A 24,713-nucleotide genomic window follows, 5' to 3' on the forward strand; every position below is an offset into this window, starting at 1 on the left:
ACATGGGTTAATTACTCCAATGCCAATACCTGAAAGCAAGGGCCTTGGGAAATGAGTGTTGTTTACAAAGAACAAGCCAGATTCTCCCTCATTCTCATCACTCTCCCCATTTCCTCCTTCCTTTCTATTTCTGGTAGGGGTGGGGGAGATGGGCTTGGATCTTCCAAACCAGAGATCCCTCTGGCCGCCCTCTCTCTGACCAAAGTCCTAGCCCTACTGACTCAGAGCTGGAAGTATCTTAGATTCCAACTAGCTTAATCACCCTTTTCATTCAGGAAATGAATTTTGAACATACCTGTCCGGAAAACACCTTGTCTTGTCTTTGTAGGCCCTCTTTGTTGTAGAACTCACCACCTTACCTGGAAATAAAGTCTTTGACTTTGAATCTCCCTGACTTCATCTGGAATCTGCCTTCCTTTGACCTCTCCACATGGGCTCTGACTCCAGGGGAGGTAGACTCCCAGGGCCCAGTGACAGCTTTAAACTATTTGAGCCCAGAAACAATCTCCCTCAGTCTCTCCTAATGCCTGCAGTTATTTCAACAGTATCTCTCCTACTCTCTGCCCAGCTGTCCTCAGAGTGGACAGTTCTCCCCCTCTGTGAATGGGAACCCAGAGATGGATCTGAGACTTCAGGTCAATGGTAAGGAGAGCAGGTCTATCCCTCTAGCCCCCACACTTGGGCACTATTTTCCAGTTAATGCAGCTGGGTTCTGACAGCCATGTTTTAGTTTTGAAATGAATTCTGGAAGCATGGTTTAAGGGCAGGGCTCCTAAACCTAGATTGCTTGGGTTCAAATTCCAGCTCTGCTACTAACTAGATGCATGACCTAGGGCAAATTGTTCCGTGTTGGATATGGTTTCCTCATCGGTAAGATAGTCATTATAGATACATATTTCATAGAGTTTTTGAGGATTAAGTAAGTTAATATTTCTTAAAATACATTAGCAGTAGTAGTAGAAGTAGAAGTAGTAGTAGTAGAAATAGTAGTAGAAGTTGTAGTAGTAGAATTAGTAGTAGCAGTAGAAGTAGTAGAAGTAGAAATAGTAGAAGTAGTGGTAGTAGAAGTGGTAGTAGTAGAAGTAGAAATAGTAATAGAAGTCGTGGTAGCAGCAGCAGCCTCAATCGTCTCAGAATGATCAGGACTTGGTCAGTGACTTCGTTTCCCTTTTTTTTTTTTTTATTGTGCTTTGGATGACAGTTTACAGCTCAAGTTAATTTCTCATTCAAACATTTATACATATATTGTTTTGTGACATTGGCTGCAATCCCCACAATGTGACAGCACATTCCCCCTTTCCACCCTGGGTCCCTGTGCCAATTTGACCACTTTCTGTCCCTTCCTGCCTTCTCGTTCTGCTTTTGGATATGAGCTGCCCGTTTGGTCTTGTATATCTGATTGAACTAAGAAGCATGTTCCTCATGTGTATTATTTTTTGCTTTATAGTCCTGTCTAATGTTTGTCTGAAGAGTGGGCTTTAGGAATGGTTTCAGTACCAGGTTAACAGAGCATTCAGAGACCATAGTTTCAGGGGTTCCTCCAGTCCCTGTCAGACCATTAAGTCTGGCCTTTTTACGTGAATTTGAATTCTGTTCTACAGTTTTCTCCTGCTCTGTCCAGGACCCCCTGTTGTGTTCCCTGCCAGGGTGGTCATAGCTGCCCTATTTTTTGACTTCATTTCCAACTCAGGACCAACCAGGGAAAGTCAGATATGCTCCTTAAACCAAGCACACAGATTCCCTGCTTCTAGTTAGCTGGCATCCAGCTTCTTCATACCTACTACCTCTAACCAGAGCATACCTGAAGCCTCTGCCTTTTTTTTCACTATAAAGCTTTCCCTTTCCCCTGCCTGCCTTTGAATCTCTGCCAAATACAAGTAATAGTGGCTGACTCCCTTGCTATAGCTGGCTCAGAATAAATAGTCACTGTTTGTTTTCACTTGGGTGGTCTTTATTTCCACAGAATGCATACTTCATCAGGACCCCGGCAGAGCCAGCAGAACACACAGCAATTCCTGCTGTGAAAGGCAAACCAATGACACTTATTTGAAACAAGGCCTGGGAGGAGGGGGAGGCCAAAATTATGCTTGACACCAGGGACAGTGAGACTGAAAAGTGCTTTGTACATCTTGCAAAAAGTCCTATCTATTACTGCTACAAAGTGGAGAAGATCTCGAAGGAGGTAAGGACTAGCTCCAGGTATGCATAGTACAGCATGGTGGTTAAAATCCTGGACTCTGGTGCCAGAACTACCTGGATTTACATCCCAGCATTGCTATTTTACTAGCTGGGTGACCTTGGCAGGTTACTTTGTCTGAGTCTCAGCTTTCTCCTGGCTGCAATAGGAGCAATAATTACACCCACTTCACTTTGTGGATTAAATAAATTGTTGCAAGTGAAGTCCTTAGCATAATGCCTACTGTAATTACTCAATAAATATTTTTAGTTGCTTTTACCATTATTATTATTATTACCGTTGTCAGTCTGTGCCAGTCTCATGCCAGGTAATTCAGGTTACCACTAGATAACCAAATAGTAGATTAATGATGAGGAAGCTGTCTTTTTACAACATTATTCCAGATAATAAGTGAAAATGAAATGATACCATTAGAGTAGCATTATTCTGCAACCCCCAATGAATTAATGAATCAATGGGTCTAGGTAACAAAGGTGCCATATGTCTATCAGTTTGTCGTACTGTGGTGGGTTACGTGTTGCATGTGAAAGTTGGACAATGAAGGTGAAGAAGAATTGATGCCTTTGATTTATGGTGTTGGTGAAAAATATTGAATGCATGGACTGACAGAAGAACAAACAAATCTGTCTTAGAAGGAAGGATGGCAAGACTTCATCTCACATATTTTGGACATGTTTTTTTTTAGTCCCTGGAGAAGGACATCATGCTTGGTAAAGCAGACAGTCAGCGTAAAAGAGGAAGACCTTCAATGAGGTGGACTGACACAGTGGCTGCAACAACAGGATCAAAAATAGCAATGACTGTGAGGATGGCACAGGACCAGGCAGAGTTACTTTCTGTTGTACATAGAGTCTTTATAAATTGGAACCTAACAGCAACAACAATAAGTAATAAGCATCAATGGCTGATAACATCACAAAAAGAGAGACAGTAGACATTATTTGCCTCATGATGAAGAACATACCACCACCTACATTCTTGTCAAAGAATAAAATCTGAGTCTGATCAGATCGGATCAGGCCGTCAATTTGGATCTAGCTGTCAGTTTGCAAGAAGCATAGAAGACAGAGGAATATATTGATTTGAACCCTGAGTGTACTGTCAGCAGTATCCAGACTGTGGGGTATTTTTTAGTTCAAATAGGCCATACTCTTAAATAGATGAACAATAAGAAAAAGATGAAATGGGAACCTATACATTAAAAATCACTTAAAAAACATATTGATATTGGCAAAGAATATTGAATATACCATGGACTGCCAAAAGAATGAACAAATCTGTCTTGGAAGAAGAGCAGCCAGAATGCTCCATGGAAGCAAGGATAGTGAGACTTTATCTCATGTACTTTGGCAATGTTATCAGGAGGGACCAGTCCCTAGAAAAGGGCATTATGTTTTGTAAAGTTTAGGGTCAGCAAAAAAATAGAAGATCCTCAATGAGATGGGGTGACACAGTGGCTGCAACAATGGGCTCAAGTATAACAACTATTATGAGAATGGCACAGGACAGAAGAGCATTTCATTCTGCTGTACATAGGCTCACTATGAGTTGGAGCTTACTCAATGGCACTTAACAAAAACAATGGCAGCTGGGAATAAAAAAATGGTAATAACAAGACATGGGTGATATCTGTACAGGGGGAATCAGAGGGAAGCCACAGGGCCCCTGACAGACCTGAAATAACAAAAATAACCAACAGAAACTTAGTGGAAAGTTTGGAGGGTGAATTTTAGAAGAAAAGCTGAAACAGGGAGAGGTTTTGCCCATCTAATAATGGATAACTCCATGGGGACTGTATTAAAGTCTGAAGGGGCTTGAGGAGTCTAGGTCCAACGAACTCTCAAAACTAGCCATCTCACTCTATTCTCCTGAAGCAACAGAAGAAGGAGAGTCAGGAATAGGAGGAGGATATGGAATGTGTGGCTAATTCCCCCCATGAACAACTGCCTCCTTTGCCAGGAGACCAGAGAACTGGATGGTGCCTGGCTACCATTACTGAACATTTTGATCAAAGATTCTTTATAGAATCTTTGGTCAAAAGGGAAAAAATGCAGAACAGAATTTCAAATTCTCATGGACTCCAGACTTTCTGGAACCATGGATTCTGGATGAACCCCTGAGATAGTTTTTAACTATTGCCCTGAGATAATCTTTAAACCTTAAGCCAAAAATATCCCCATAAGTCTTCTTAAAACCAAACAATAGCTTAACTAAAACAAAATGCCTGCCTTGAGTATTCTGCTCTTTTAAGAACTATCTATATGGGATCAAAATGACAATAGCAACTTGAAAGATTAGAAAGGGACCTTAGGGGGCAATGAGTTATGTTAATGGGGGAGAAACAACTCAGAAAAGGAGGATAAGAATGGCTGCACAATTAGAATAAAGTAATAAATATCACTGAATTGTACATGTAGAAACAGTTGAATTGGTGTATGTTTTGCTGTGGATATTCTCAACAAGCATAAAATTAAAAAAAAAAAAAAAACTAGCCATCACTCCCTTCTAGGACAAAGTGTCTCTACAATGAGGAGAAATCGCTGAGAGTAGAATCCAAATTGAGCAGCACAGGAAAAAGAGGATACAAACAGAAGGAACTCTCCAAGTAAATTTGGAGAAGGGAGACAGAGACAGGAGATGTCAGAAAATGTCATCATAATGCCTTGTCAAAACAACAAAATAGGGATGTTTTCATCTGTGAAGTTCAAGAAGCTATCCTTAACTACGTTTCCCTTTAAAAGGTTCGGGAAGACTATTTCACTTAAAGATAAGCAATAAGAAAAGATCAAGTATTAAAGAGTGAAAAGGGGGCACTTAAAATTTGTGGGGGGAGTTTTTTATTGGTACAAGCTTATCTGACCTTAATTTTAGAGCAGCTGTAAAAATTTAAATGTTTTCTTAAAGATGTTTCCATTTTCTGAACTTATTCTATAAAAATTCAAGCAACAGTACAAAAAGTAAAAAGATCTAGGAAGTAGTAAATTTAAGACAATATTGCTTAATAACAGTAAGAACTTAGAATTACTTCAATATCCTCCAATAGGTGGCAGAGTAAAATAAATTATTGTACACGAGTACAATGAAATATCATGCAGTTGTAAAAAAGAATGAGGTATATCTTAAGTTTTCCATGATGAAATTTTAAGTAAAAAACACAAGTTTTCATGATATTATTCTTTAAAATACATATAGATGTATTTGTATCTGATCAGAAAAACCTGGAAGTGTATATATCAAACCATTAAGATCACATACTAATTTTATTATTTAAAAAAATAAGGTATTAAAAATCTTATTGTTCATATAATTTGACCCCATAATTCCACTTCTGGTGACACACGTCCTAATAAATCTTCCAAAATTGAATCGGCTTCATAACAAAAGATGTCCATCACATCATTAGTTATATTTAAAAAAATGAAAAGAACCTAAATGTCTATCAATTAAGAAATGCTTAAGCAAATGATAATACCTATAAAAGGTGAAATATTATGCAGCATATTTATGGGCATGGGAAATTTCTTACAAGATAATGACAAGAAGGAAACTTTCTACATGCACAGAAAAATATTAGAAGCAAATATACCAGTATGTTGCTTGCAGTTGTCGCTGGGTGGTAATTTTTACTTATGTCTGTTTCCAACTGGACCAGCATCTAGGGTTTCTTTGGGGCAAGAATCATTCATTCTTTTCTATATCCCAGGGCCCAGCACAGTACCTGGCACCCAGAAGGCATTAATAAGTGTTTGCCTATTGGGAGATTATTTGCTTGAGGCTCCATGGAAGTGTAGCCTCTCTGAGCTCTTTGGCTCAGGTGTTATTCACTAAGAAACTACTTTGCAGCCCAAGAAAGCTTGCTCAGTGAGTGTCTTAGTTATCTGGTGCTGCTGTAACAGAAATACCACAAGTGGATGGCTTTAAAAAAGAGAAATTTATTCTCTCACAGTCTAGTAGGATACAAGTCCAAATTCAAGGCGCCAGTTCCAGGAGAAGGCTTTCTCTCTGTCAGCTCTGGAGGAAGGTCCTTGTCATCAATCTTCCCTTGGTCTGGGAGTACTTCAGTGCAGGAACCTCAGGTTCAAAGGACACGCTCTGCTCCTGACACTGCTTTCTTAGTGGTATGAAGTTCCCATGTCTCTCTACTCGCCTCTCTCCTCTATATCTCAAAAGAGCTTGGCTCAAGACGCCATTCAGCCTTGTAGGTCTCATCAATATAACCTCCGTCAACCCATCTCATCACATCAGAGTGATAGGATTTACAACACATAGGGAAATCACATCAGATGACAAAATGGTAGACTATCCTACAACACTAGGAATCATAAGCCAGCCAAGTTGATAGATATTTTGAGGGAACACAATTCAACTCATTACAGTGAGTAGATTTAGTTTTCTGGAGTCTCTTGATCAGTACCTGAGAAAGTGGCCCTGGATCTCCTCAGAGAAGTATGAGGGCTGACACACGCTTCTGAAACGTATGTCCTGACCACCAGGACTTTACATTCTCAAGGCCAGACAGAGAACCAAAGGAGTTACCTTAACAAGCTCTTCGAAAATTGGTTGATAAATACATTTGCAGAGGATACTATATGATTCTGTGGGCACTTAAAGGAAAACGCCAAGAAAAACCTCATGGCCCTTGCCTTCAATCAAGCATTCAGGAAACAACTTTAGTCCACAGACATTTACTGACCTATGGATTGGAATTGACTCGACAATGGGTCTGGTTTGGCTTAAGGGGTATCTAAAAGTTCTCTGGGTACACAAATGATTTGCACTTGACTGCTAGCCAAAAGGTTGGCAGTTCAAACCTATCCAGTGGCTCTGCAGAAGAAAGACTTGGAGATCTGCTTCCGTAAATATTACAGCCAAGAAAGCCCTATGGTGCAGCTCTACTCTGTGAAACATGGGGTGTCACAGGGTAGACAAAGGCATCAAGTTTGGTTTTTTTTTTTTTTTTAACTGGAAGAGATCCTTATTTATGCCTATTCCCAAGAAAGGGGATCCAACTGAATGTGGAAATTATCAAATAATATTATTAATATCATATGCAAGTAAAATTTTGCTGAAGATTATTCAAAAGCAACTGCAGCAGTATATCGGCAGGGACCCACCAGAAATTCAAGCTGGATTCAAAAGGTGATCTAGAACCAGGGATATCATTGCTGATCTAGAACCAGGGATATCATTGCTGATCTAGAACCAGGGATATCATTGCTGATGTCAAACGGATCTTGGCTGAAAGCAGAGAATACCAGAAGGATGTTTACCTGTGTTTTATTGACTATGCAAAGGCATTTGACTGTGTGGATCATAACAAGGTATGGATAACATTGTGAAGAAAGGGAATTCCAGAACACTTAATTGTGTTCATGAGGAACCTGTACATAGATCAAGAGGCAGTTGTTCAGACGGAACAAGGGACTACTGGGTGGTTTAAAGTCAGGAAAGATGTGTGTCAGGGTTGTATCCTTTCACCATACCTATTCAATCTGCATGCTGAGCAAATAATCCAAGAAGCTGGACTATATGAGGAAGAATGACATCAGGTTTGGTGGAAGACTCATTAACAACATGCGCTATGCAGATAACACAACCTTGCTTGCAGAAAGTGAAGAAGAACTTACTGATGAAGATCAAAGACCACAGCCTTCGGTATGGATTGCACCTCAACTTGAAGAATACAAAAGTCCTTACAACTGGGCCATTACGCAACAACATGATAAACGGAGAAAAGATTGAAGTTGTCAAGGATTTCATTTTACTTGGATCCACAATCAACAGCCATGGAAGCAGCAGTCAAGAAATCAAAAGATGCATTCCCCTGGGCAAATGTGCTGCAAAAGACCTATTTAAAGTGTTAAAAAGCAAAGATGTCACCTTGAAGATTAAGGTGCGCCTGACCCAAGCCACGATATTTTCAGTAGCATCATATGCATGTGAAAGCTGGACAATGAATAAGGAAGACAGTAGAAGAATTGACACCTTTGACTTGTAGTGTTGGCGAAGAATATTGAATATACCATGGCCTGCCAAAAGAACGGACATATCTGTCTTGGAAGAAGTACAACCAGAATGTTCCTTGGAAGCAAGGTTGGTGAGATTACATCGCACATACTTGGATACGTCAGGAGAGATCAGTTCCTAGAGAAAGACATCATGCTTGGTAAAGTACAGGGTCAACAAAAAAGAGGAAGACCCTCAATGAGATGGATTGACACAGTGGCTGCAACAATGGGCTCAAGCATAACAACCATTGTGGGCGTGGTGCATGACCAGGCAGTGTTTTGTTCTGTTGTACATGAGTGGGACCTGACTCAATGCCACCTAACAACAACAACAACATCTTTGTTGCCTTGGTCACTTTGGGCACTGAGCTGTATCAGACAAGGTAGAAGTTCAGTTTCCAGGCCTAGTGGGACCAAGACATAAATTTGTGCAAAGGGGAAATAACAAGCCATCTCAGCTTTGAGTCTCTCAGAGCCCAGAGACAGGACTCAGATCCATGGAAACCCCCAAAGTGTTGGAGAATGGCTAAGGCGTTGCATCAGGAGCAGCCCAGAGAATTGGAGTCATTGTACTGCCCTGTGCTCTCTTCTCTGCCTCCTCACTAATGAGGCTCCAGGGAGGCACTGTTTCCTACAAACTCTAGCTTGCTTGACTCAGATGCTGAACTAATCCCTAGGGATGAGCTTTGCAACAAACTCACTTAGTGAGAGAGTGTTGAGATTATTTTGAGTGTCTCTCAGAGAACTTGGTTCTGGGGTCCCTCAGAGCAGCAAGTCACTGTTACTCCCTGAAGCATAGCAGGCCGTCTTCCTGATGTTCTCCCATGCCAGACACCAGTCTCCTTGAGAAGAGTAAAAATATGGATAAGGAGGTGTGTGGTTGCATTGTTTTGATTTTTGTTCTCTCCAGTGTAGAGCTGAGTAAATCTTATACTTCAGCTCAAGACTCATTATCACCATTGGTCCTTGCAAGCTGTCTCTCTGGTTTTATTATCTTTTATTAGCTCCAATCTCCATTCCCGTGTCTCTCCATCAACACAGCAGCCACTTTAATTTATGCTGTTGTTGTTGTTAGGTGCTGTTGAGTCAGTTCTGACTCATAGTGACCCTGTGCACAACAGAACGAAACACTGCCCGGTCCTGTGCAATCCTCACAATTGTTGTTATGCTTGACCTCATCGTTGCAGCCACTGTGTCAATCTACCTCGTTGAGGGTCTTCCTCTTTTCTGCTGACCCTGTACTCTGCCAAGCATGATGTCCTTCTCCAGGGACTGATCCCTCCTGACAACATGTCCAAAGTATGCAAGACACAGTCTCTCCATCCTTGCCTCTAAGGAGCATTCTGGCCGCACTTCTTCCAAGACACATTTGTTCCTTCTTTTGGCAGTCCATGGTATGTTCAATATTCTTTTTCAACACAATTCAAAGGTGTCATCTCTTCTTCGGTCTTCCCTATTCGTTGTCCAGCTTTCACATGCACATGATGCAATTGAAAATACCATGGCTTGGGTCAGGCACACCTTAGTCTTCAGAGTGACATCTTTGCTCTTCAAGACTTTGAAGAGGTCCTTTGCAGCAGATTTGCCCAATGCAATGCATCTTTTGATTTCTTTTTTTTTTTTAATAACTTTTATTAAGCTTCAAGTGAACGTTTACAAATCCAATCAGTCTGTCACATATAAGTTTACATACATCTCACTCCCTACTCCCACTTGCTCTCCCCTTCTTGAGTCAGCCCTTTCAGTCTCTCCTTTCTTGACAATTTTGCCTGCTTCCCTCTCTCTCTATCCTCCCATCCCCCCTCCAGACAAGAGTTGCCAACACACTCTCCAGTGTCCACCTGATATAATTAGCTCACTCTTCATCAGCGTCTCTCTCCCACCCGCTGACCAGTCCCTTTCATTTCTGATGAGTTGTCTTCGGGGATGGTTCCTGTCCTGTGTCAACAGAAGGTCTGGGGAGCATGGCCGCCGGGATTCCTCCAGTCTCAGTCAGACCATTAAGTTTGGTCTTTTTATGAGAATTTGGGGTCTGCATCCCACTGATCTCCTGCTCCCTCAGGGGTCCTCTGCTGTGCTCCCTGTCAGGGCAGTCATCGATTGTGGCCGGGCACCAACTAGTTCTTCTGGTCTCAGGATGATGTAGGTCTCTGGTTCATGTGGCCCTTTCTGTCTCTTGGGCTCTTAGTTGTCGTGTGGCCTTGGTGTTCTTCATTCTCCTTTGATCCAGGTGGGTTGAGACCAATTGCTGCATCTTAGATGGCCGCTTGTTAGCATTTAAGACCCCAGACGCCACATTTCAAAGTGGGATGCAGAATGATTTCATAATAGAATTATTTTGCCAATTGACTTAGAAGTCCCCGCAAACCATGTTCCCCAGACCCCCGCGCTTGCTCCGCTGACCTTTGAAGCATTCATTTTATCCCAGAAACTTCTTTGCTTTTGGTCCAGTCCAATTGAGCTGACCTTCCATGTATTGAGTGTTGTCTTTCCCTTCACCTAAAGCAGTTCTTATCTACTGATTAATCAATAAAAAACCCTCTCCCACCCTCCTTCCCTCCCCCCCTCGTAACCACAAAAGTATGTGTTCTTCTCAGGTTTACTATTTCTCAAGATCTTATAATAGTGGTCTTATACAATATTTGTCCTTTTGCCTCCGACTCATTTCGCTCAGCATAATGCCTTCCAGGTTCCTCCATGTTATGAAATGTTTCACAGATTCGTCACTGTTCTTTATCGATGCGTAGTATTCCATTGTGTGAATATACCACAATTTATTTACCCATTCATCCGTTGATGGACACCTTGGTTGCTTCCAACTTTTTGCTATTGTAAACAGAGCTGCAATAAACATGGGTGTGCATGTATCTGTTTGTATGAAGGCTCTTGTATCTCTAGGGTATATTCCTAGGAGTGGGATTTCTGGGTTGTATGGTAGTTCTATTTCTAACTGTTTAAGATAACGCCAGATAGATTTCCAAAGTGGTTGTACCATTTTACATTCCCACCAGCAGTGTATGAGAGTTCCAATCTCTCCGCAGCCTCTCCAACATTTATTATTTTGTGTTTTTTGGATTAATGCCAGCCTTGCTGGTGTGAGATGGAATCTGATCGTAGTTTTAATTTGCATTTCTCTAATGGCTAATGATCGAGAGCATTTTCTCATGTATCTGTTGGCTGCCTGAATATCTTCTTTAGTGAAATGTGTGTTCATATCCTTTGCCCACTTCTTGATTGGGTTGTTTGTCTTTTTGTGGTTGAGTTTTGACAGAATCATGTAGATTTTAGAGATCAGGTGCTGGTCGGAGATGTCATAGCTGAAAATTCTTTCCCAATCTGTAGGTGGTCTTTTTACTCTTTTGCTGAAGTCTTTAGATGAGCATAGGTGTTTGATTTTTAGGAGCTCCCAGTTATCGGGTTTCTCTTCATCATTTTTGGTAATGTTTTGTATTCTGTTTATGCCTTGTATTAGGGCTCCTAGGGTTGTCCCAATTTTTTCTTCCATGATCTTTATCGTTTTAGTCTTTATGTTTAGGTCTTTGATCCACTTGGAGTTAGTTTTTGTGCATGGTGTGAGGTATGGGTCCTGTTTCATTTTTTTGCAAATGGATATCCAGTTATGCCAGCACCATTTGTTAAAAAGGCTATCTTTTCCCCAGTTAATTGACACTGGTCCTTTGTCAAATATCAGCTGCTCATACGTGGATGAATCTATGTCTGGGTTCTCAATTCTGTTCCATTGGTCTATGTGTCTGTTGTTGTACCAGTACCAGGCTGTTTTGACTGCTGTGGCTGTATAATAGGTTCTGAAGTCAGGTAAGGTGAGGCCTCCCACTTTCTTCTTCTTTTTCAGTAGTGCTTTGCTTATCCGGGGCTTCTTTCCCTTCCATGTGAAATTGGTGATTTGTTTCTCTATCCCCTTAAAATATGACATTGGAATTTGGATCGGAAGTGCGTTAAATGTATAGATGGCTTTTGGTAGAATAGACATTTTTACTATGTTAAGTCTTCCTATCCATGAGCAAGGTATGTTTTTCCACTTAAGTATGTCCTTTTGAATTTCTTGTAGTAGAGCTTTGTAGTTTTCTTTGTATAGGTCTTTTACATCCTTGGTAAGATTTATTCCTAAGTATCTTATCTTCTTGGGGGCTACTGTGAATGGTATTGATTTGGTGATTTCCTCTTCGGTGTTCTTTTTGTTGATGTAGAGGAATCCAAGTGATTTTTGTATGTTTATTTTATAACCTGAGACTCTGCCAAACTCTTCTATTAGTTTCAGTAGTTTTCTGGAGGATTCCTTAGGGTTTTCTGTGTATATAATCATATCATCTGCAAATAGTGATAACTTTACTTCTTCCTTGCCAATCCGGATACCTTTTATTTCTTTGTCTAGCCTAATTGCCCTGGCTAAGACTTCCAACACGATGTTGAACAAGAGCAGTGATAAAGGGCATCCTTGTCTGGTTCCCGTTCTCAAGGGAAATGCTTTCAGGTTCTCTCCATTTAGAGTGATATTGGCTGTTGGCTTTGCATAGATGCCCTTTATTATGTTGAGGAATTTTCCTTCAATTCCTATTTCGGTAAGAGTTTTTATCATAAATGGGTGTTGGACTTTGTCAAATGCCTTTTCTGCATCAATTGATAAGATCATGTGGTTTTTGTCTTTTGTTTTATTTACGTGATGGATTACATTAATGGTTTTTCTGATATTAAACCAGGCTTGCATACCTGGTATAAATCCCACTTGATCAGGGTGAATTATTTTTTTGATGTGTTGTTGGATTCTATTGGCTAGAATTTTGTTGAGGATTTTTGCACCAATGTTCATGAGGGATATAGGTCTGTAATTTTCTTTTTTTGTAATGTCTTTACCTGGTTTGGGTATCAGGGAGATGGTGGCTTCATAGAATGAGTTGGGTAGTATTCCGTCATTTTCTATGCTTTGGAATACCTTTAGTAGTAGTGGTGTTAACTCTTCTCTGAAAGTTTGGTAGAACTCTGCAGTGAAGCCGTCCGGGCCAGGGCTTTTTTTTGTTGGGAGTTTTTTGATTACCGTTTCAATCTCTTTTTTTGTTATGGGTCTATTTAGTTGTTCTACTTCTGAATGTGTTAGTTTAGGTAGGTAGTGTTTTTCCAGGAATTCATCCATTTCTTCTAGGTTTTCAAATTTGTTAGAGTACAATTTTTCATAACAATCTGAAATGATTCTTTTAATTTCATTTGGTTCTGTTGTGATGTGGTCCTTCTCATTTCTTATTCGGGTTATTTGTTTCCTTTCCTGTATTTCTTTAGTCAGTCTAGCCAATGCTTTATCAATTTTGTTAATTTTTTCAAAGAACCAGCTTTTGGCTTTGTTAATTCTTTCGATTGTTTTTCTGTTCTCTAATTCATTTAGTTCAGCTCTAATTTTTATTATTTGTTTTCTTCTGGTGCCTGATGGATTCTTTTGTTGCTCACTTTCTATTTGTTCAAGTTGTAGGGACAGTTCTCTGATTTTGGCTCTTTCTTGTTTTTGTATGTGTGCATTTATTGATATAAATTGGCCTCTGAGCACTGCTTTTGCTGTGTCCCAGAGGATTTGATAGGAAGTATTTTCATTCTCGTTGCTTTCTATGAATTTCCTTATTCCCTCCTTGATGTCTTCTATAACCCAGTCTTTTTTCAGGAGGGTATTGTTCATTTTCCAAGTATTTGATTTCTTTTCCCTAGTTTTTCTGTTATTGATCTCTAGTTTTATTGCCTTGTGGTCTGAGAAGATGCTTTGTAATATTTTGATGTTTTGGACTCTGCAAAGGTTTGTTTTATGACCTAATATGTGATCTATTCTAGAGAATGTTCCATGTGTGCTAGAAAAAAAAGTATATTTTGCAGCAGTTGGGTGGAGAGTTCTGTATAAGTCAATGAGGTCAAGTTGGTTGATTGTTGTAATTAGATCTTCCGTGTCTCTGTTGAGCTTCTTACTGGATGTCCTGTCCTTCTCCGAAAGTGGTGTGTTGAAGTCTCCTACTATAATTGTGGAGGTATCTATCTCGCTTTTCAATTCTGTTAAAATTTGATTTATGTATCTTGCAGCCCTGTCATTGGGTGCATAAATATTTAATATGGTTATGTCTTCCTGATCAATTGTCCCTTTTATCATTATATAGTGTCCTTCTTTATCCTTTGTGGTGGATTTAAGTCTAAAGTCTATTTTGTCAGAAATTAATATTGCTACTCCTCTTTTTTTGCTTATTGCTTGCTTGATATACTTTTTTCCATCCTTTGAGTTTTAGTTTGTTTGTGTCTCTAAGTCTAAGGTGTGTCTCTTGTAGGCAGCATATAGATGGATCGTGTTTCTTTATCCAGTCTGTGACTCTCTGTCTCTTTATTGGTGCATTTAGTCCATTTACATTCAGGGTAATTATAGATAAATAAGTTTTTAGTGCTGTCATTTTGATGCTTTTTTATGTATGTTGTTGACAATTTCATTTTTCCACATACTTTTTTGTGCTGAGGCGTTTTTCTTAGTAAATTGTGAGATCCTCATTTTCATAGTGCTTGACTTTATGTTAGTTGAGTCGTTACGTTTTTCTTGGTTTTTATCTTGAGTTATAGAGTTGTTATACCTTTTTGTGGTTACCTTATTATTTACCCCTATTTTTCTAAGTAAAAACCTAACTTGTATTGTTCTATATCGCCTTGTATCACTCTCCATATGGCAGTTGAATGCCTCCTGTATTTAGTCCCTCTTTTTGATTATTGTGATCTTTTACCTATTGACTTCCATGATTCCCTGTTATGTGTATTTTTTTTTTAATTAATCTTAATTTGTTTGTTTTTGTGATTTCCCTATTTGAGTTGATATCAGGACGTTCTGTTTTGTGACCTTGAGTTGTGCTGATATCTGATATTATTGGTTCTCTGACCAAACAATATCCTTTAGTATTTCTTGTAGCTTTGGTTTGGTTTTTGCAAATTCTCTAAACTTGTGTTTGTCTGTAAATATCTTAATTTCGCCTTCATATTTCAGAGAGAGTTTTGCTGGATATATGATCCCTGGCTGGCAGTTTTTCTCCTTCAGTGTTCTGTATATGTCGTGCCATTCCCTTCTTGCCTGCATGGTTTCTGCTGAGTAGTCAGAACATATTCTTATTGATTCTCCCTTGAAGGAAACCTTTCTTTTCTCCCTGGCTGCTTTTAAAATTTTCTGTTTATCTTTGGTTTTGGTGAGTTTGATGATAATATGTCTTGGTGTTTTTCTTTTTGGATCAATCTTAAATGGGGTTCGATGAGCATCTTGGATAGCTATCCTTTTGTCTTTCATGATGTCAGGGAAGTTTTGTGTCAGGAGTTCTTCAACTATTTTCTCTGTGTTTTCTGTCCCCCCTCCCTGTTCTGGGACTCCAATCACACGCAGGTTATCCTTCTTGATAGAGTCCCACATAATTCTTAGGGTTTCTTCATTTTTTTTAATTCTTTTATCTGATTTTTTTTCAGCTATGTTGGTGTCGATTCCCTGGTCCTCCAGATGTCCCAGTCTGCATTCTAATTGCTCGAGTCTGCTCCTCTGACTTCCTAGTGCGTTGTCTAATTCTGTTATTTTATTGTTAATCTTTTGGATTTCTACATGTTGTCTCTCTATGGATTCTTGCAACTTATTAATTTTTCCAGTATGTTCTTGAATAATCTTTTTGAGTTCTTCAACAGTTTTATCGGTGTGTTCCTTGGCTTTTTCTGCAGTTATCCTAATTTCATTTGTGATATCATTAAGCATTCTGTAAATTAGTTTTTTATATTCTGTATCTGATAATTCCAAGATTGTATCTTCATTTGGGACAGATTTTGATTCTTTTGTTTGGGGGGTTGGAGAAGCTGTCACGGTCTGCTTCTTTAAGTGGTTTGATATGGATTGTTGTCTCCGAGCCATCACTGGGAAACTAATTTTTCCAGAAAATCCGCTAAAAAAAAAATGCAGTCAGATCCCTATCAGAGTTCTCCCTCTGGCTCAGGCTATTCAGATGTTAATGAAGCCGCCTGGGGAGGGTGGAGGAGGGAACAGAGAGATAGGAGAGTAGCACCTCAGAATATAGCCAGAGTTGCTTGTCTTGCTTGGAATGACTATTATATCTGAGATTCCCGCGGGCGCGTTGCCTATGTGTGCTGGCTGTGTGGAGATTGCCCCCGGGGGGTCTGGCCCGCTGGAGTCACGGTCAGATCCTCCGCTTCCAGCCCCACGCCCAGCGTCAAGGCTCCCCTACTGGGACGGTGCACTCTCGACTCCAAAATCAGTCGCTGCCTCCCGGGGACTTCTCGTCCCTCCAGCCGCGTGGCCGTGCCGCTCCCGAGAACCAGTTGGGCCTCCTCCTGGGGTTAGTTCAGACGGGTGGAGCAGCTCCCCGTGCTTGTGCCGTGATCGAGTGTCCCGGCTGGGACGCTGTTCTCCCCACTCCAATACCAGTCGTTGCCTCCCGGGGACTTCTCCTACTGGCTGCGTCCCACGCCGCCCGCGCAACCCGGCTGGGCCCCTTCCCGGGGTTAGTTCAGGGGGGTGGAGCAGGTCTCTGTGCTTGTGCCATACCTGACTGGTACGCTGGCTCCAGGCTCTGGAAACAATCGCTGCTTCCCCGTATTAGTTCGTTCTCCATCTCTAAATCTGTGTTTGTTGTTCAGGGTTCATAGATTGTTATGTATGTGATCGATTCACTTGTTTTTCCGTGTCTTTGTTGTAAGAGGGATCCGAGGTAGCGTCTGCCTAGTCCGCCATCTTGCCCAAGGTGATTCTCTCTTTTGATTTCTTGACTGCTGCTTCCATGGCTGTTGATTGTGGATCCAAGTAAAATGAAATCCTTGACAATTTCCATCTTTTCTCCATTTATCATGATGTTGCTCATTGATCCAGTTGTGAGGATTTTTGTTTTCTTTATGCTGAGGTGTAACTCATACTGAAGGCTGTGGTCTTTGATCTTCAACTTTAATTTATACATTTATATAATGCAGGTATCCTTGAAGAATGCATGTCTTTGTATGTCTGTGTGTTTTCTATACATAAATAGTATTATGCTATAGATCTCATCACTTTCATACTTTTTGCATTAACATTATAATGTGTATGATCCATTCTCCTAGCTGTTTGGACACCAGCGTCCTGGCTTCTCTTTTCTATTTCCATCCATTCTCCACATCACAATCAGAGGAATTTTCTTCAATCCAAAATTGAGTCCTATTACTTCCCTGCTTAAATCACCTCAAGAACTTCCCATTGCATGTAAGAAACAGGAAAAAAAGCCTAAAAGGTCCTACTAAATCCAGCTCCTATCTGTATCTACAACCTCAACAAATATCATCCTCTTCCCATTATTCCCAAAAATCTATCCAGAGTGACTTTCTTTCAGTTCCTTGAATCCACAAAGCTCTTTCCCACCTCCTCGTCTTTTACCTTTGCTTCTCCCTCTACCTGGAAGATCTTTCCCCAACTCTTTAAATGGCTTTCTTTTTCTCAGCCTTGAAGCCTGTGTCAATTTCTACAACCACACTGGGGAGAGTTTAGCAAAGTAGTCATCTTGTGTCAGGTTCTCAAGAAGCAGAGCCTCTGTGGGGGTTTAGAAAGTGATTTATTAAAGAAGTACTTTCAAAGAAGAGAAGGGAGGTAGGCAGGGATGTGGTCTTGGCACACTAGCCTCAGCCAGGTGTGTCTCAAGAGGAGCTCTGGAGCAAGAATTTTGCCCACTGAATCAGTCCCATCTTAAGGAAAGGAGCTAGTCTTGTATAACCCCTATCAGTCAGCCATTGAGAGCTGACTGCCCCCATCTCCTCTGGTCAGGAAGCTCCAAAGAAGGGGCAGCTGTATTTCCTCATTATACGTCAATGTCTATGAGGTCTGTATTAATGTCTTCTTTTCACCGTTAAAAATGGTAATTTTCACGGCCAGTCTTTTCAGAAATGTGTTTATTTTGTTAATCCTTTCAGAGACCCCTTTTGGGGATTTTTAATGTTCTTTTGTTTTTGGCTTTAGTTCTTTATTTTACTAATTTCTGCCATAAACACTTTTTTTCTTTTCTTCTTGCTTAAGATTTCTTTCTTACTCTTTCTCCAATTTATTAAGTTGAATTATTAGGCCATTTGTTTTCAGCTGTAGCTTCCTGATAAATCTATTTAAAAATATACATATCTGTTTTCGTATTTCTTGCATTCCTACAGCCTGGATGGTTTAAAAGTGCAAGAGCGAATGCCCATGAGCAGCTGGTCAGCTCATCTGTTTTCATATACTCCTTGTGTCAGCAGAGCTTTTAACTGCTATTATGGCATCCATTGTAGCAGAGATAGCTGCTTTTCCCACAATATCAGTTCATTTTTTCATCCATCCTAATAGACTATTAGCTGGGCACATAAGGGTCGAAAATAAATAATACATCTCCCAGATTCACTTGCAGTCAAGTGTGGCCAAGCAATCAATTCTGGCCAAAGGTATATGAATGGAAGAGGTATGCAGCTTCCAGATTTTGCCCTTAACTGGAAGAGTTGTGTCCTCCAGTTGACCCTTTCCCTCTTCCTATTAACTAAAATACTTGCTGGCAGAAGCTTAATGGCCATCTTAGACCATGATATGGAAGCCATTCTTAGAAGATGACAGAAAACCAAGAAGAAGTAGCCTGTATCCTCAATGACTGTGTACTGAACTAATTACCAAGACCTGCTCATGAGAAAGAAAGAAATGTCCAGATTTTTAAAGCTATAATTATTTGGAGTTTCTCTATTATAATAGCCAAATCACTGTAGTAGATAATGTATCCACCAACACTGGATGGCATGATTTCCTGCCAATAAATTCTGTAGCAATCACTATCCCAAGAAAGCATAAGTAAAAAACTTGAGTAGAACCTAAAATTTGCCGGTAAGCTATCTTACCAATGCTGCTAAGGCATTTCTCCATAGCAGTTTTGTCTACTCCCTTCCTCTCCCCCACTGTCACAGAAAAACCCTTTATTCTTCCCAGGGGTTTCTCAAGATTGTTATGGTAGTTTCTCAAATCTGTGCTTATCTCTGACTTCTGTAATATTCCCAGAGTTGATTTGAAGGAGGAAGCTACCAGCCTATGCTTGTGAGCAACTAGAAAACTGATTCTAGACATTTTCATAGTTATTTTCTCTCTGAAACCTAAGTTTGGTAGACGGGACAAATATCAATATTTTCATTACAAAGGAGAGAAAACAAACTTATACAAAATAAGTGGGATAACTTCGATTAGGGTCTGGAACCCTTGGACACCAATCCAGGACTCCTAAAGCCCTTAGATGGGTTTGTTCCATGGTCTCGATCTAGACAATGATTACCTATTGACTCTTGGACTTGATATGAATTGTGAATTTTACACTGTAGAAATAAAAATCATAATTCCCAATGATCTTTTATCACATCTTGGTTGTGACTAGGGGCCAAAAGTTTCAACAGGAAGAACCTTGAAAAGACACAAGATTCCTCTACAGCAATGTAGAAGTGGGTGTTCACAATTAGCCATGACTTAAGAAAGATGGGAGAGTAGTTGCATAATATTACTCATTACCATAATATCAAACTTAAATTTATTATATTTTGTCATTATAACTTGATAATAAGTCCTTACTAAAAAGAACATTTCAAGCAAGGTTGTGTTATCTGCATAACACATGTTGTTAATGAGCCTTCCTCCAATCCTGATGCCCCGTTCTTCTTCATATAGTCTAGCTTCTTGGATTATTTGTTTGGCATACAGATTAAATAGGTATGGTGAAAGAATACAACCCTGATGCACACCTTTCCTGACTTTAAAGCAATCACTATCCCCTTGTTCTGTCTGAACAACTGCCTCTTAATCTATGTAAAGGTTCCTCATGAGCACAATTAAGTGTTCTGGAATTCCCATTCTTCACGGTGTTATCCATAGTTTGTTATGATCCACACAGTCAAATGCCTTTGCATAGTCAATAAAACACAGGAAAACATCCTTCTGGTATTCTCTGCTTTCAGCCAAGATCCATCTGACATCAGCAATGATATCCCGGGTTCCACGTCCCCTTCTGAAACTGGCCTAAATTTCTGTCAGTTCCCTGTCAATACACTGCTGCAGCCGTTTTTGAATGATCTTCAGCAAAATTTTGCTTGTGTGTGATATTAATGGTATTGTTCTATAGTTTCCACATTCGGTTGGATCACCTTTCTTGGGATAGGCATAAATATGGATCTCTTCCAGTCAGTTGGCCAGGAAGCCGTCTTCCATATTTCTTGGCATAGACAAGTGAGCACCTCCAGCGCTGCATCTGTTTGTTGAAACATCTCAGTTGGTATTCCATCAATTCCTGGAACCTTGTTTTTTGCCTATGCCTTCAGAACAGCTTGGACTTCTTCCTTCAGAACCATCGGTTCCTGATCATATGCCATCTCTCGAAATGGTTGAATATCGACTAATTCTTTTTGGTATAATGACTCTGCGTATTCCTTCCATCTTCTTTTGATGCTTCCTGTGTTGTTTAATATTTTCCCCGTGGAATCCTTCACTATTGCACCTTGAGGCTTGAATTTTTCTTCAGTTCTTTCAGCTTGAGAAATGTTGAGCGTGTTCTTCCCTTTTGGTTTTCCATCTCCAGCTCTTTGCACATGTCATTATAATACTTTACTTTGTCTTCTCGAGAGGCCCTTTGAAATCTTCTGGTCAGTTCTTTTACTTCATGAATTCTTCCTTTTGCTTTAGCTGCTCAGGGCTCAAGAGCAAGTTTCAGAGTCTTCTCTGACATCCATCTTGGTCTTTTCTTTCTTTCCTGTCTTTTCAGTGACCTCTTGCTTTCTTCATGGATGATGTCCTTGATGTCATTCCACAACTCGTCTGGTCTTTGGTCACTAGTGTTCAATGCGTCAAATCTATTCTTGAGGTGGTCTCTAAATTCAGGTGGGATATATTCAAGGTCATATTTTGGCTCTCATGGACTTGCTCTGATTTTCTTCAGTTTCAGCTTGAACTTGCAGATGAGCAATTGATGGTCTGTTCCACAGTCGGCCCCTGGCCTTGTTCTGACTGATGATATTGAGCTTTTCCATCATCTCTTTCCACAGATGTAGTTAATTTGATTTCTGTGTGTTCCATCTGGCGAGGTCCATGTGTTTAGTTGCCGTTTATGTTGGTGAAAGAAGGTATTTGCAATGAAAAAGTCGTCGGTCTTGCAAAATTCTATCATTTGATCTCTGGCATTGTTTCTATCACCAAGGCCATATTTTCCAACTACTGATCCTTCTTCTTTGTTTCCAACTTTTGCATTCCAATCACCAGTAATTATCAATGTATCTTGATTGCATGTTTGATCAATTTCAGATTGCAGCAGCTGATAAAAATCTTCTGTTTCTTCATCTTTGGCCCTAGTGCTTGGTGCGTAAATTAGTGAAGAGGACTTGAAGCACTTACTAATGCAGATCAAAGACCATAGCCTTCAGTATGGATTACACCTCAACATAAAGAAAACAAAAATCCTCACAACTGGACCAATGAGCAACATCATGATAAATGGAGAAAAGATTGAAATTGCCAAGGATTTCATTTTACTTGGATCCACAATCAACAGCCATGGAAGCAGCAGTCAAGAAATCAAAAGATGCATTGCATTGGGCAAATCTGCTGCAAAGGACCTCTTCAAAGTCTTGAAGAGCAAAGATGTCACTCTGAAGACTAAGGTGTGCCTGACCCAAGCCATGGTATTTTCAATCTCATGCATGTAAAAACAAGACAACAAATAAGGAAGACCGAAAAAGAGGTGACGCCTTTGAATTGTGGTGTTGACGAAGAATATTGAATATACCATGGACTGCCAAAAGAAGGAACAAATGTGTCTTGGAAGAAGTGCGGCCAGAATGCTCCTTAGAGGCAAGGATGGAGAGACTGTGTCTTGCATACTTTGAACATGTTGTCAGGAGGGATCAGTCCCTGGAGAAGGACATGATGCTTGGCAGAGTACAGGGTCAGCAGAAAAGAGGAAGACCCTCAATAAGGTAGATTGACACAGTGGCTGCAACAATGAGGTCAAGCATAACAAAAATGGTGAGGATTGCACAGGACCGGGCAGTGTTTCGTTCTGTTGTGCATAGGGTCACTATGAGTCAGAACTGACTCAACAGCACCTAACAACAACAACAAAAAGAACATACAGTTTTTTCCAGCCAGCATCTCCAGGCATAACTGGCACAAGCTCCTGAAGAGAAAGCCCTACCACAAGAAGCAGAAGTATGAGCTAGGGCGTGGCTGCCAACACTAAGATTGGTCCCACTGCACAAACATAGTTAGTGTGAGAGGAGGCAACAAGAAGTACCAGGCCTTCAGGATGTGGAGAACTTCTCCTGGGGCTTTGGGTATTGTCTACAATGCGTCCAATAATGAGCTGGTCTGAACCAAGACCCTGGTGAAGAGCTGCATAATGCTCACTGATAGCATAGACTACCCCAGTGGTGTGAGTCCCACTATGCACTATCCTGGGCCACAAGAAGGGGACTAAACTGGCTCCTGGGGAGGAAGCAATTTTGAACAAAAAGTCATTAAAGAAAATTTAGAAAAAATATGATGAAAGGAAAAAGAATGCAAAAACCAGTCTTCTGGAGGAGCAGTTCCAGCAGGGCAAGCTGCTTTCCCATGTTGCTTCAAGGCCAGGCCAGTATGGCCGACCAAATGGCTATGTGCTGGAAAACAAGGAGATGGAGTTCTCTCTGAGGAAAATCAAGGCCTGGAAGGGCAAATAATTCCTCCTCCCTTCCATCTTAGCACATGCATTAAAAGTGTTCATTCTTAAAAAAAGAACGGGGATCATATCTGTATTTTTGAGATAGTTGTTTTAATGGCTGCAAAGAGAAAATATTTTTTTGAATTATGACCATGAGGCAATAACTGGTAGTATAATGTTCTGTTTTTATGGGGGGGGGGGACTATTTTTTCACTTGAAGTTGTAAACTCTTCACCATACAACATTGGCTTTATTAGCTAATATTTTGATCATTAACCCACTTTCCATTAGCTCACTAATCTAGTTTAGATAAATTAGTGTGAAAGTCTGTACAGACTGTTAGAATTACGAACACTGCAAAAAACTCTCCTCTTTGGAAAAGATATTTTATAAGTAAAATAAGTAAGTGACTTTAATAGATTAAAGCACAATGCAAAATTTTGTTTTCCTCAACAATATAAACTCATGATTGGGAGTCAGGAGGAGTGGTGATGGGCACAAGTGGGGTAGAAATTTCTGTGAAGTCCCTCACTGGATAGCATGAAGGACACCTGCAGTTTCTCTTCAGTAGTCACTGGCCCAACGAGAAGAAGGCTTTGCCCCTAAGAAGTCTTCTCAGTGCACCCTTCATGTCCTTGCTCCTCAGGCTGTAAATGAAGGGGTTCAGCAGGGGAGTCACCACTGTGTACATGACAGCGGCTGCTGTGTCCTCCTCTACTGAATTGGAGGAAGAGGACGAGGGGCAGAGATAAGCCCTGATCACCGTCCCAAAGAACAGAGCAACAACAGCAAGGTGGGAACCACAGGTAGAGAAGGCTTTGCACCTTCCCTGGGCAGAGGGGACTCGGAGGATGGCTGAAACAATATGGATGTAGGAGACCAGGATGAGCATAAAGGGGATTAAAATGACTGCTCCCCCCAAGAAGAGGAGCACAAGCTCATTGACCTGAGTATCAGAGCAAGACACCTTCATCAGGGGTCCCAGATCACAGAAGAAGTCAGGAATGACCTTCTTAGAGCAGAAGGGAAGTCGAAATATGAGGAAGGTGTGGGTCATGGCAACAAGATTCGTCAGGATCCAGCAGACAGTCACTAGGAGGGTGCAGCGCCAGGAGCTCATGATTATTGTGTAGTGGAGAGGGTGGCAAATGGCCACGTAGCGGTCATAGGCCATTGTCGCCAAGAGAAAGATGTCCATGTCTCCAAAGGTCAAAAAGAAGTAGAGCTGAGCCATGCACCCTGCATAGGAGATGGACCTGCTCTGGGTTTGGATGTTCACCAGGGCCTTAGGCACGGTGGTAGAGGTGAAAAGGATGTCTGCACAGGACAAGCTGGCCAGGAAGAAGTACATGGGGTTGTGGAGGACCGTGTCAGTGCCAATGGCCAGGACAATGAGCAGGTTCCCAGCAAAGGTGACCACGTACATCCACAGGAACAGCAGGAAGAGGATGCGCTGCTGCTCTGGCCGTTCTGAGAGTCCCCAGAGGAGGAACTCAAAGATGTTGGTCTGATTCCCTCCTGCCATGTGCTTGGAGGTCAGAGTAAGAAACCTCGAGTGGGACACATAAAAATTCTCTAAACATATTTCATTCTAGATAATTGGTGAGCATGTCTGAACTCTAGGCAAAAAAGGAAGAAAGAATGACCTTAATGCCTTTGTACTGACCACCTGGTATGTGCACTGTAAACTTTTATTGAAACTAAATACACTATGCTAGGCACTATGGGAGACACATCTTAAAAAAAATTAAAATAAATTCCTTGTTTGATTTCTCTATATGCCTTTCTGTCCCAAAT

General features: G+C 40.7%; 1 protein-coding gene and 1 pseudogene across 1 annotated transcript; one reads left to right on the forward strand and one right to left on the reverse strand.

The window, feature by feature from the left end:
- Positions 1–2,083: 2,083 nt before the first annotated feature.
- LOC126062634 (40S ribosomal protein S8-like) lies at positions 2,084–22,935 on the forward strand (annotated as a pseudogene).
- A 552-nt stretch (positions 22,936–23,487) lies between these two features.
- LOC126062973 (olfactory receptor 1P1-like) lies at positions 23,488–24,441 on the reverse strand. Its single transcript, XM_049861061.1, has one exon. The coding sequence runs from the start codon at positions 24,439–24,441 to the stop codon at positions 23,488–23,490; it is 954 nt and encodes a 317-aa protein (XP_049717018.1).
- Between the last annotated feature and the right edge of the window lie 272 nt (positions 24,442–24,713).

This window comes from Elephas maximus, chromosome 19 (genome assembly GCF_024166365.1).
Source record: "Elephas maximus indicus isolate mEleMax1 chromosome 19, mEleMax1 primary haplotype, whole genome shotgun sequence".
Lineage (NCBI taxonomy): Eukaryota > Metazoa > Chordata > Mammalia > Proboscidea > Elephantidae > Elephas > Elephas maximus.

What these genes read in the sequence shown, in the direction of transcription:
- LOC126062973 (XM_049861061.1), bottom strand. Translation starts at nt 24,441, where the DNA reads ATGGCAGGAGGGAATCAGACCAACATCTTTGAGTTCCTCCTCTGGGGA.